The sequence below is a fragment of the Balaenoptera borealis genome (assembly GCF_965194805.1).
Source record: "Balaenoptera borealis genome assembly, chromosome: 10".
NCBI classification, from domain to species: Eukaryota; Metazoa; Chordata; class Mammalia; order Artiodactyla; family Balaenopteridae; genus Balaenoptera; species Balaenoptera borealis.
Genome location: NC_138874.1, coordinates 70,630,528 through 70,643,221, shown reverse-complemented (window position 1 = coordinate 70,643,221; position 12,694 = coordinate 70,630,528). Strand labels below are relative to the sequence as shown.

Genomic DNA, 12,694 nt, shown 5'->3' with positions numbered 1-12,694 from the left:
TAGAAGGGTGGGATAGGGAGGGTAGGAGGGAGACGCAAGAGGGAGGACATATGGGGATATATGTATATGTATAGCTGATTCACTTTGTTATACAGCAGAAACTAACACACCATTGTAAAGCAATTCTACTCCAATAAAGATGTTAAAAACAAACAACTACTTATGGTTGGGAAAAGCCCATGCTGTCCACCTTTGGCTTGGGCTGAGCACATAGATCCTAAATGTGTTAGCACTGGTGAAGATTCCCAGCGCTCTAGTCCAGCGTGAGGAATACCTGCTGTGGAGGGGCGTGGCTGGAAAAATGTATCATTCATTTTCTTTACAACTCTTCATATGGGCCCAGAATATCATCTCCCACTACTCACCAGAAAACGTATACAGGGCAGGCGGCATTCCCCTCTGTCATATATCCTCCAGGCAGGTCCCCAGTGGGACATAAACACAAAGAGATTCCTGAGCTAGAGAAGATATTTATATTTGATGAGCATTAAGCCTGGGATTGGATCTGGAATACCACCAGGTGGCTCTTCACCATGAACTGTGTGCAGGTCCCACCATGGTCCCTTGGGGGAGGGAGCGATGTGGAAAACGCTGGGTGGCGGGTCACTCTTTGGGGATTTTTCCACGTGCTCTGTGGTTGGCATTGGATTGCTCATCAGGGCTCTGCCTTGGGTCCCCTCCAAGACCCAAGCTGGGGGAAACCTGCGCTGGGCTGCAGGGCCATATCACCCCCTACTGTTAGGGGCCCAAGAGGGGAAGGCTTTGCTGTCTCATCTCTGTGCTCCAACTTTAGTTTCAGTTTTCACTGCCAGCAAGGTCATCTCTGCTTGGATTCTGTCTTGTCCCAAGACCAATGCAGAAAAAAAATAGCTGTAGTAAGTCATGCAGAGCAAGCACCATGGCCCACCCTACCTTTGCCTCTGCTCTTGATGAGCCAACACTGACCCGGTGAGGCTAATCAGAAGTATGTGTTCACAAATGAACCTATCTACAAAATAGAAACAGACTCACAGACGTAGAGAACAGACTTGTGGTTGCCAAGGGGGAGGGGGTTGGGGGAAGGATGGATTGGGAGTTTGGGATTAGCAGATGCAAACTATTATATATAGGATGGATAAACAGCAAGGTCCTATTGTATAGCACAGGGAACTATATTCAATATCCTGTGATAAACCATAATGGAAAAGAATATGAAAAAAATGTATATACATGTATAACTGAACCACTTTGCTGTATAGCAGAAATTAACACAACTTTGTAGATCAACTATACTTCAGTAAAATAAATTTTAAAAACTTATTAAAAAAAAAGTATGTGTTCAGCCATCCATGCCCAGCATTGTGCGTGTGTGTGAAATAGTGTTCACACCTTTTGTATTAGGTCTCTGATAATTTGGGGGAAAAGCGCAATGTGGGGCTTTGTTTCCACTTCCAGGGCCACAAAATAAGAGAAGGAGCTTTACAGCCGAACCAGACCAAGAAATTGTGCGTGTGACACTGAGCCGGGATCCACGCCGTGGTTTTGGTAAGAGGGGTCCTGGCAGGGGGGACCCAGTCTTTCCCTCTGGGCAGAGGGGAGGTGTGTGCCATCTTCCCTTTAGACTTTTCTACTCCCTTTTCCTGCCTGTCCTCTCCCAATTTGCCTTTTTCAGTGATCACTTCTTTTTCTTCCCTTTAAATGTCCCTAACCAGCAATGGGATGTTGGGGTCAAAGTTTCCTTTTAGGCCTGATCAGGTTTTGGGGTGCAGATCTTGAAAATCTAAGTACAAGATAGAAAAAGACTTTTCCGTCTAATACCACGTAATAACCTTTCTCTATTATATTTAGATTCTTAGGGATGGGGAAGAGTAGTCAATCTTTTTCACCTCTTACTATTTACCACATTCGAAGACCCTTAAGAACACATAAGAAACAAGGCACTGAGAGAAGTTACTTGATTAAAAATCATCTTTTTTTTCCAATCTGATTATGTATTGGAACAAAATCCATGCACTTTGGTGGGCTGTGTTCCTAGCTGTAGTTGTGCTTATGAATGCGGGACAATCCACTTTTCTCCATGCGTCATGGCAGAGTAGAAAGAGCTGTTGGAGGATCAGAGGACCTAGGTACAAATACCAGCATTGCTACTTAGTAGCTGTGTGATCTCAAGCAAATAACCTAACCTCTCTGAGCTGCAAAATCATTAAGTATCATCTTCTTTCATATAATTGGATTATAGGTTTTGTCATTAATGAGGGAGAAGAGGTAGGCAAAGTTGATCCTGGCATCTTTATATCTTCTATTATACCTGGGGGACCAGCTGAAAAAGCTAAAAGGATCAAACCAGGTATGTCTTTTTTGATTGCCAGAGATGCTGCTTTAAGGAACTGCTCTTTCTCATTTCCTTGATGGGATTATTGAGATGTCTTATTTTTCCAGGAGGGCAGATACTAGCCTTGAATCACATCAGTCTGGATGGCTTCACATTCGACATGGCTGTTAGAATGATTCAGAATTCTCCTGACAACATAGAATTAATCATTTCTCAGTCAAAAGGTATGTCTTAACCCACTTTCAGAAGCTGGAGAGCCTCCTTTATTTTCAGGAGTACATTTTTACCACAGAGTACTGGGGCTTTAAGTCCATGTAGGTCTTTTGTATTACCTCTCTCGTGGTAGTGGCTTTGGCACAAATCAATAAACTCTGCAATTTCAGGGGCAGAATGGGCTCTACCATTGCTTGTCCTGCTGAATGGGAGAAGCCTACTCTAGTTCTTTATTAGATGCAGCTATTGTGTGTTTTTCTGCCACTCTTCTCGCATGACAGGGAGGATATTCTTTCTATCACCCAAGTCCTTATTGAAAGTAGCTACTGCAGTAATTCTACATATTTGGGGCTTAGTCGTGGAATCCAGTGGGAAGGAGACAGGGGGCTGTTCTTGAAGCTGAAGAACATAACAAGCATTCTGTTCTAATTTGGTTAGGACTCAGCATGTTAGAGATCAACCAAAAGAGTAAAGGTTTTTTTTATTTTTAAAGATGATTTTATTCATCCTTTAGATAACTATCCAACAATTGCCTATACTGAAGAATAATATGACTATGTTTATTTGGGTCAGGTTTGGGGTGGTAATGGGGGGATGTTAACATCCCTTTCCCTCCCAGTTACCTGGGCTCACCACAGCTTTTTGGTTGGATGATCCTGCCATTTTTCAGCAGACTGCCTACAAAGCCAGGCCCACACTCTAGGAGCTTTGTACAATTTCCTCTCATGTACAGAAATGCTTCATGTCACACCAGCCAGCATTTTCTGGGTCCTAAATGTAGTCACCCCCTTGGCCTTGCCCTCTGAAAACCACATGCCCTCTCTCACTCTTGCACATGTACACACCATCACCAGATGGCTTTCCAGGTGCTGCATCTGCCCTTCGTCCAGAAGCTGTGGGGGGATGGGGGGTGGCAAAACTGGGGCCTTAGCCATGTGCCTTTCATCCTGTGCTTGGACCTGACCCAGGGGCCGGCCCGGCCCTTCCACAGCACCCGCCCCAGCTCACTGCTCTGTTGGATTTCCTACACTGTCACTGTTCTTCCCACAATGTTTTAGCTGTCCTTGCATTTCCCTCCATACTTTGCACAGGAAAGGACAGAGGGGAGCGATCAAACCATCCTATTTTTAAAATCAGGAAACATAATGCAGCTGAGCTGGGATCAATTCAGTGTCAAGGATGGCCTGCTGGGGTGGGGATGTCCAAAACTGGCACCCAAAATCTGTGAGGCTCCAACCTCACTTTAGAGTTTCAGATGATGGAGTACTCACAGTTCCTGTGAATTGCGTGTCCTCTCACCCTGGAGTCCCTGTCACCTGTTGGTAACTCTGCCTGGTCACAGTTGGGGTTCCTCGAAACAGCTGCCACCTTTGTTGGAGGAAGATGCTTCCACAGTGACTCTGGCTGGTCACTGTGGGCAGAGGCTTGACCGCCGTGAGTTTCTATCTGGTTGGGCTGCTGTTGGGGCATGTGCTCTAGACTGGAGATCAAAGACAAGACAGAGAGCCTTCCCATCAGGAGCAGACATCACCCTCCACTACAGATTGAGTTTTAATTACCTGCAGAAGTTCTAGCTTGTATTTCCGTTAGGCAAGACATACATTGCACAGCTTGACGTTTTAATCCAGTCATAAGTCTTGTTCTTGTTTCTTGTGGAGGGTGTGGAAGAAAATGAACAGATGCTTACAACATTGCTAGAAGGACAATGACAGTAGAATAGCTAGTGAGAAGCAGCCACATAGCGCAGGGAGATCAGCTCGGTGCTTTGTGACCACCTAGAGGGGCGGGAAAGGGAGGGAGGGAAGGAGATACAAGAGGGATGGGATATGGGGATATATGTATACGTATAGCTGATTCACTGTTATACAGCAGAAACTAACACACCATTGTAAAGCAATTATATTCCAATAAAGATGTTAAAAAAAAAAAAAGAAATTGTCAGGAATAAGACATTACTGAACGGTGGCCCTCCACTCTCTACTGAACACCGTTAGGCTTGAACAACTTCTAATCTGATTCATTAAATTAAGTTTATCCACTGTGTGAGTTGAGCATTTTCCTGAGTACTAATGAGTCTGTATCAAAAGTTGTAAACTTACTTGTGTGTCTACATATCCAGATGTAAAGAAAATCTAACTGTGTTCCTTCCTCCCATATAGGTTTGTTAAATAGCTGATATTAACATATGCATGGTAAATAGCTGACATTAACATATGCATGGTAAATACATGTATTGAGGCTCTTAGTACTATGTACTAAGCTGTAATCTCTTTCTCTCTCTCTCTACATGTATAAGCATCTCTCTATATTTAATTTCTAAGCCTCACCAACCCTACAAGGTAGTTGAGATGATCTCTATTTTAGATATGAGGAAATTGAGGTCCAAAAATGTGAACTACCTTGCCCAAGGTTTTACCTAGTGATTCCTGACCTCATGTTCTTTCCTCTGCTCTGTGCCAGCTCAAGGGTCAGACATGGGGTAAATGGGAATCAGTAGCCCAGGCTTCACTCAAAGGGAGTCCACCATCTGGTTAGTACCAAGTTCCCTCCAAAGAACCAGACACGGTGAACTTTGGATCACAGGGTGATTACAGGTGTGCTCAGCAGGGACTCTGGAAGAGGCTGGCTTTAAGAGCAACATGCTGGTTGTGGGGTTTTGGGCAATATTTAATCCTTTTGACTCTGCTTCCTTATGTTTGAACTGGGATCACACCTTCCTGGTGGGTATGTTGAAAACATGGAAAGATACGTATATGTATATGTGTATATATATATATATATACACACATATATATGTGTATGTGTGTGTGTGTGTGTGTGTGTGTGTGTGGTGCCCATAATGTGGCAAGAGCTTAAAAAGGGGGAACTGCCATTATAACTGTCCGTTGCTCCTGTGTTTTCATAATTGGGTCACACAAGCTCTATTTAACTTTCAAGAACACATCCAGAATCTTCCCTTCCTCTATTCTAAATGCATCATCTCTCATGAGGTGCTAGACTCACATGGCTCCCAGCAGCTATAAAAGGTCTTTCTGTCATTGGAGGAAAATGCTATGCCCCACATAGAAATGCCACTGAGACGCCAGCCTTTCCAAGCTGTTGATTTCTTCTTGGCTTGTTTTTATAGGTGTTTGTGGAAATACCTCAAGCGAGGAGAAGAATAGCACGGCCAACTCTGGGGTCTTCTCTACAGACAGCCTGAGCAACGGGCACCTGGGAAGTTTTTCATCACACACACAAGACCAGGAAAGAAATATTGAAGAACTGGAAATGGCTCGGACTCAGAGCTTAATGCCCAGGCTGAGGCCTCAGCTGTCTGCTCTGCCATTTAAGGTAATCATTCCCTTGCTTCACTCTCTAGAATCCGGAGGAAAGAGAACAGGCTGTGGAGCCCAACAGCCTTGGCTCCAAAGTCCCTCTTTGTTCTCTATTTGCCACGTCAGGAAATAAATACTTACAGTGCATGGTTGTTGAGAAGAATATAAAGGGGAAAAGGCAAAGCTTCTAGTGCAGTGCCAGGGCTCAGCGTTTGAGGTTTCAGTGTCCTCGGTCACTAATTTTAACTGTGACTGGTAATAACTGGCTTCTGCCAAGGGCAATGCATGGACAATCAGACGTCTTGTATTCTTGGTCTCCAGTTAGTCCTCAAGCTGCAACTCATTGCCTTTGCTCTTGACAACACACCAAGGAGGAAGAAGACAAAGGCCAACTTTGGCATACAGAGAACTGTCTGCTTTAGTCCCAGGGCCGCCAGACTCCAGCTGTGTTTCCTTAGACACTGGATGGAAAGGTCTCCTTTTGCCCCTCCAGACCTCTCTCCGTTTTTCTCTGGGCCCCGCGGAGCTGACATTCACAGACTGTGTCAGCCCTCTGCCTTCTTGTTGGCTCTGCCCAGAAGCCCTGTGTCTAGGAAAAGAGAGTTGTTTTCCTTTATCTCACACTACTACCCCACTCACAACACTCTGACACCAGTTGGGTGGGTTTTCCACATCAAGCAATTCTGACACTAACATACTGGAATTAGCACCAGATCCCACAGATGAAGGACCCATCCCTCAAGACAGCCTCCACTCCAGATGATAATGAAGTTGTTGGTCCCCAGGTTACCCATACTTCTGTCTGACTTGGCTGCAAATTGGAGGTCCCCATGACCCCCTCCTTGGGTTTGTTAATTTCCTAGAGCAGCTCACAGAATCCAGGAAAACAGTTTGCTTGCTATCGCTGATTTACTATAAAGGATATTTTAAAGGTACAAGGGAACAGACAGATGAAGAGATGCATAGGGTGAGGTCTAGAAGGGCCCTGAGGGCAGGATCATCTGCCCCTGTGGAGTTAGGGTGTGCCGTACTCCCTGCATAGATGTGTTTATGAACCTGGAAACTACGAATCCCATACTTCTGAAATTTTTATGGAGGCTTCAGCACGCAGGCATGGTGGACCATTAGCTCAATCTCTAGCCCCTCTTGCCTCCCCAGAGGATGGGGGGTTGAGTGGAGTGGAAAGTTTCAAGCTTCTAATCATGGCTTGGTTTTCTGGTGACCAGCCCCCATCCTGAAGCTACACAGGAACCAGAGTTCCCTCTTTAGAACAAAAGACATTCTTATAACCCAGAAAATTTCAAGGGATTTGAGAGCTCTGTGTCAGGAGCTGAGATCAAAGACCAAATATTAGAACAAAAGATGCTCCTAGTCTCCTATCACTTAGGAAAGTTTTTTATTTTTGAATTTAGCCATCCGTGTATTTTAGTTTTTTAATCACTCATTGTGATATAATTGACATATATGTGTGTGTCTATACATATGTACATATGTATAGACACACACACGCATATATAGCAAAATGATTACCACAACTAGGTTAGTTAGCAGGTCCATCTCCTCACAGAGTTAAAATTGTGTGTGTGTGTGTGTGTGTGTGTGTGTGTGTGTGTGTGTCGAGAGCATTTTGGATATACTCTCTTAGCAACTTGCAAATATACAAGACAGTATTTCTAACTGTAGTAACCATGCAGTACGTTACATACCCAGAAATTATTTACCTTATAACTGGAAATTTGTACCCTTTGACACCTTCACCCATTCTCCCCACCGCCCACCCCTCACCCTCACCCTGGCAACTACCAATCCACTACTCTGCTTCTGAGTTTGTTTTTTTAGATTCCACGTATATCACTTAGGAAATTACAAGGGTTGAAGGAGCTCTGTGCCAGGAATAGGGGGCAGAGACCACTATATAGGTTTTCTCTTATTTCACAGTCCAGTGGGAGCCTGCAGCTGGGGGATGAGTGAGTACTGGCTTGTCACTCTCTGCCTGTGCTCAGGTCGGCTGTGACCCTCTGCTGAAGAACACAGCTCCTGTTAGGTGCCCTTTGCCCCAGAGCTCTTTACCACTCACTCAGTTCCATCAGCCATCCCCCCTCTCACTCCTCAGGCTCAGGGAAGGTAAGAGCACCTGCAGTTTCTAGCCCTGGGGTGCTTAGCTCTCCTAATTGGTTTCTTTAACTGTTTGCCCACACCTTTGAAAGCAGGCCTTGTGTCAGCTCTCCTCCATCACCCAGGATGGAGATGTACACCTTCTCTTCCTTGCTGGGACTCTGGTTGAAAGGGGCAAGTTACCCCACCTCTCTCAACCTCATTTTTCTCTCTTATGAGAGAAGCAGTGATGTCTGGGCACAGAGCTGTGGAGACAAAAGTGCCAAGGATCTGGCTGGCAGTAGGGCTCCGTGCAGGCTAGATCCTTCCTCACTGGCCGTGGTGCTCACCCGGATGGTGCATCCCATGAAGAGCTGGACAGGAAGTCGGCAAAAGAATAATACTAACAGTGGACATTTACTGAGTGATTAACCATGTGTCAGGCAAGATCCTGAGCACTTGGATGTGTTACATCACGCAAGCTTCATTACAAGCCTGTGAGATAATTACTATCATCAACACTTTTTATCAGTGGGGTTCCTGAGGCACAGAGAGACAGGAACGTGCCCGTGGTCTCCCAGGGAGTACGTGGCAGAGCTGGGATGCGAATCATAGGAGTGGGATTCCAGAGCAGAAACCTTCCCCCCAGGCTGCACTTCAGAAAGCCCCCTCTCACAGGAAGCAGGGCTGAGAGGGCTTCCAGTTGGGGCCTCTGGGGCTGCACCTGCGAGCTGGTTTGTGCTGGGCAGTTGAGGGGAGCAATGGTGCACCAAGGCCACAGCTGACCACGGCACAGACTGCAGAACTTGTGCCATCTGGGCTCTCTGGGTCACGTGGCCAGCTCTGTGGGTAGGTAACCTTTTGTGGCATAGTCAAGTTACACCCTCTCACTTTGGACCTCGACCTCAGTGGTTGCTTTACCCTTTGAATTTTAAAATTTAGATAAAACCCCTTGCCAGACCACGGGATGTGGAGCGTCTCTGAAACAACTGGGGTTTCATCTGTTTCTATACCAAATCTCTTTGGAACCTCTTCTGTTGACTCATTTTTTTTTTTTTTTAAGCTTACTTCAGCCTGTTTATTTTCCTGTCTATTATTTGTATTTTCTGATGTGGTGGACCGGGCAGCCGCTAAGCAGCTTAGCCAAGGGGACAGATAGGACAAAAGGCTGGGAGTATCTGTGGCCCCATCTTCTTGGCACAGTTCATCGAAAGACCCTTCCCCATGAGAAGTAGTTCAATATGGGCAGGTCTGTCTTATCACTGTCATCTCCCCAACTATCGCAGTACCTGACCCATAGCAGGTGCTTAATTAATCTTGTAGCATGACTGGACGGATGAATCAACATGACATGCATGTCACAGCACCAAGCAAAATACCTGGCATGAGGTAGAAAATACTCTCTTCTGTCATTCCCTCAAGCATTCAACCACTGTAAAGTAGAGACCCAGTACAGCTACTCTTGCTAGAGATGATTGAAGGTCCTCCTGAGGTTTTCTTCTGCTCCAGAAGCTGCTGTGTATCTGGTATCCAGCATGCCTTCACTTGATTGGTGTCATGTGTGAAGCTACCAGCAAGTGTCTGGATGACTTCAGTTCTCATAACAATATTTGCATCATGAGTAGAAACAGGAGGGAATCTACTGAGACCCTGTTATGTGCTGGACATCATTCATACTCACTGTTAGAAGGTGATCTCTCATTGCAGTTCCGTGGATTGGGAAACAAGTCTGGAGGGACCAAGAGACAGGTGCAAGGTCATACAGGGAGGAACTGATTAAGCTGAGAGTGAATCCCCTGTTGGCCCAGCCCTGAAACTTATGATTTTTTTTGATGTGCAATGCTGCTGGCTCCTGAGAGCAGGTGAGAGCTAAGAGGTGCCATCTGCTTAGGCAGGGCCAGCGCCTTCACTTCTTCTTTCTTTTTGTTTGTTCATTCGTGGCAGGGTACTGGTTCTTCGTGCCCTCTATCACCTTCAGAAAACAATGCGAGTGAAATCTACTTTGTGGAGCTGGTTAAAGAAGATGGGACACTTGGATTCAGCGTGACTGTAAGAATTCTTAGGAGAGCTTAGAAAGTAAACAGTTGAAAGATGTTCATCTGGAGTCTTGGTGGGCATTGCACTCATATGCCAACCTCTGATGACCCAGTGCTCGCTGGGTGCAAGCAGCACGTCAGAAGTGATGAACCAAGAAAGTCAGTGGGGGCCTCAGTGAGGGATGGGAGTTCAAAGTGAAACTGGGAGACCAATGGCAAACTTGGGAAGAGCAGACACTCCAAGCAGTGTGGGTGGAATTATGGTTATGCTGGACAGTAAGGAGAGGGTAGCATTGTAGAGCTTCAGGGACACAAGCCAAAGGTGAATGGGGTGGTCCCTGGTCGTCAGGTTGGTAAGACCTCTATTCAGGACAGACACTTTGCATTTGGTTTCTGGGCTCCATCTGGCAGACCCGGGAGGAGGGAGGATAAAAATTGTACAAGAATGATATATAATCCCACTGATGTAAAAAATTTTATATATGTGTGTATACATACATGGAAAAGTTAGAGAAAAAGATAAAGTTAGATCTTTAGTGACCTGTAAGGATGTTCATAATCTATTGTTAAGTTAAAAAAAAAAAGTTGCAAAATACTGTGTGGTTGAATTCTGCTTTTGTATCCACAAACCAACACACAAGGATACAGAATATGCCAGGCACCAGCCTTTGGGCCCATCGCTGTATCCACCTTTGCTGGTCACTGCTTATGGAGAGATGATGTGGTACATTGATGTGACTCATTTCTGAGCACCTGCCATTGGCCAGTGCTGGGCTGGATATGACACAGCTCCCTCACACGGCTCATATCGTTATACTTCTTGTGAGCACCTAAACTTCTGCTCAGTGGATAATAAAGCCTAAACAAACAAGTGAACATATAAGATGGTGTCACATGGAGATGAGGTGATGGGATAGAGCGGAAGGCAGATGGGGGCTCTCTGAGTCAGGGAGGTGGGGGAGGCCCCTTCAGGAGGGGACAGATGGGTGGTGAGTTTTTCATTGTGTTTTCCAGGGTGGCATTAACACAAGTGTGCTCTGTGGAGGTATCTACGTGAAATCCATCATTCCCGGAGGGCCAGCAGCCAAGGAAGGGCGGATCCTGCAGGGTGAGGATGGAGTCATGCTGGGCTCTGCGTTCTGTGGTGTGATGAGCCCCGGCGTGGGGGGTGCAGCCTTCAAGCCTTGCCCCACTCTCACTCTGATGCCTTGTGCAAATGATTGCCTCTCCAGGTCATGGTTTCCTTACCTGGAAAAGGAGATGATTTAACCTGACCCACCTACCTGATATGTTAACGTGGGGCCCAAATGCTTGGGAAACATAAGGTGATTTAAAAATATGAAATTTTAAATAAACTTGTTGCTGTTTGGCTTTCATGGGAGAAGCCGTGCTCCCCATGGAGGACAGAGCAGGCACTGGTGACCTCCACTTAAGTATCCGGGGAGGACACCAGCAAGCTTCCTCTCTGCCCTTCCTCACGTCCACTGCTCTGAAGGAAGGGGGGGTGGATTTTTACTGTTCTCCAAAATGGCTAGAATTGAGCTAAAAAGGGCACCTACGATCTTACCTATCTCCATTTCCCCTAGAATTCCAGGGTCCCTGGCATCAACCCGGTCTCCCTGACGTTTTTTGAAATAAAAAAACATCCTGGAGATATAAATATCACCCCTAAGAGACTTGCAAAAACTTTCAAAAATGGTTTCACAGGAAATCGGGAGAAAGGATAAGGTTGTACTTGTTAGCTGGCTTAACTGCTCTGTGAGCCAAGGATAGAGGTTTCTAGACCACTGATCTGTGGAGGTGCTCACAGGGGAGGCTGGTAGGGCCCGGGCGGGGCTCCCTCCAGCTCAGCTCGCTACCCCTCCTTGAGGCTGTGTGGAGGGGCGCTGGGCAGGGGCCTTGCAGAAGAGTCCTTCCTGCAGCCCCAGGAGCTCAGGGACATGACATCTGTCCCCCTCCCAGGTGACCGGCTCTTGCAGGTGGATGGAGTGAGTCTGTGCGGCCTCACCCACAAGCAGGCCGTGCAGTGCCTCAAGGGCTCTGGGCAGGTGAGTGCACTGTTACTGGTTACTGGGGAGCTTTCCTTCCCCCCAGAGTTTTCCTCGACAACATCAGAAGCTGTGGTTGCCTCTGGGTGGGAGGTGGGTAGGCAGGAAACCAACGAGACTTTCTTTTTTGTCTGTTTTTTTCCTTTCACATCTTCCTTTTACCAGTGCTTTTCTTTGGAGGTGTGAAAGTCAGGAGGAAGCAGGCAGATGTTCCCAGGCAGAGAAACTCACCTCCTCTAAGGAGCCTTGAAAAGTTTACTGTCTCTTGCCTAGATTCTGGAATCAGACAGCTGGACTGAGCTGACAGAGTGAAGCGACTTCTCCTGCCTGGCTGTGGCCGCCCCCTCACGCCCTCTGCTCCAGCTGTAACTGACCAATGCCTCTCTCTGCTCTCAGGGCCTCTCAGCACTTGCCTTGGCACGTGCTGACACCCACCCCCGCCCAAGTTCATGCCATTCCCATCATCCTGTGTAATTACAGGCTGCACTGTCCTAGGGGTCCTTTTATTACAAAGAGGTAGAAATTCAAGATGCCAAGAGCATTTACCCTTAGGTCTTCATTCTATGCAGTGCCCAGGCAGCATCTGGATGTTACTACACTCTGTCCCATCCTCCACCTGAGGGTGGGAGCCTTTACTTGCCATGGTGGCCTAAGCCAGAGAGCTGGGGTCTCCCT

General features: G+C 46.5%; 1 protein-coding gene across 1 annotated transcript in view; it reads left to right on the top strand.

The window, feature by feature from the left end:
• The window catches only part of FRMPD2 (FERM and PDZ domain containing 2), a 79,594-nt gene that overhangs the window by 50,924 nt on the left and 15,976 nt on the right, over nt 1–12,694 (top strand). Inside the window, exons 17-23 of the mRNA XM_082407150.1 lie at nt 1,435–1,524; nt 2,219–2,326; nt 2,419–2,535; nt 5,652–5,857; nt 9,880–9,984; nt 10,986–11,079; nt 11,934–12,019. Coding sequence (XP_082263276.1) covers nt 1,435–1,524; nt 2,219–2,326; nt 2,419–2,535; nt 5,652–5,857; nt 9,880–9,984; nt 10,986–11,079; nt 11,934–12,019 — 806 coding nt within the window. The remainder of the gene's footprint in view (nt 1–1,434; nt 1,525–2,218; nt 2,327–2,418; nt 2,536–5,651; nt 5,858–9,879; nt 9,985–10,985; nt 11,080–11,933; nt 12,020–12,694) is intronic.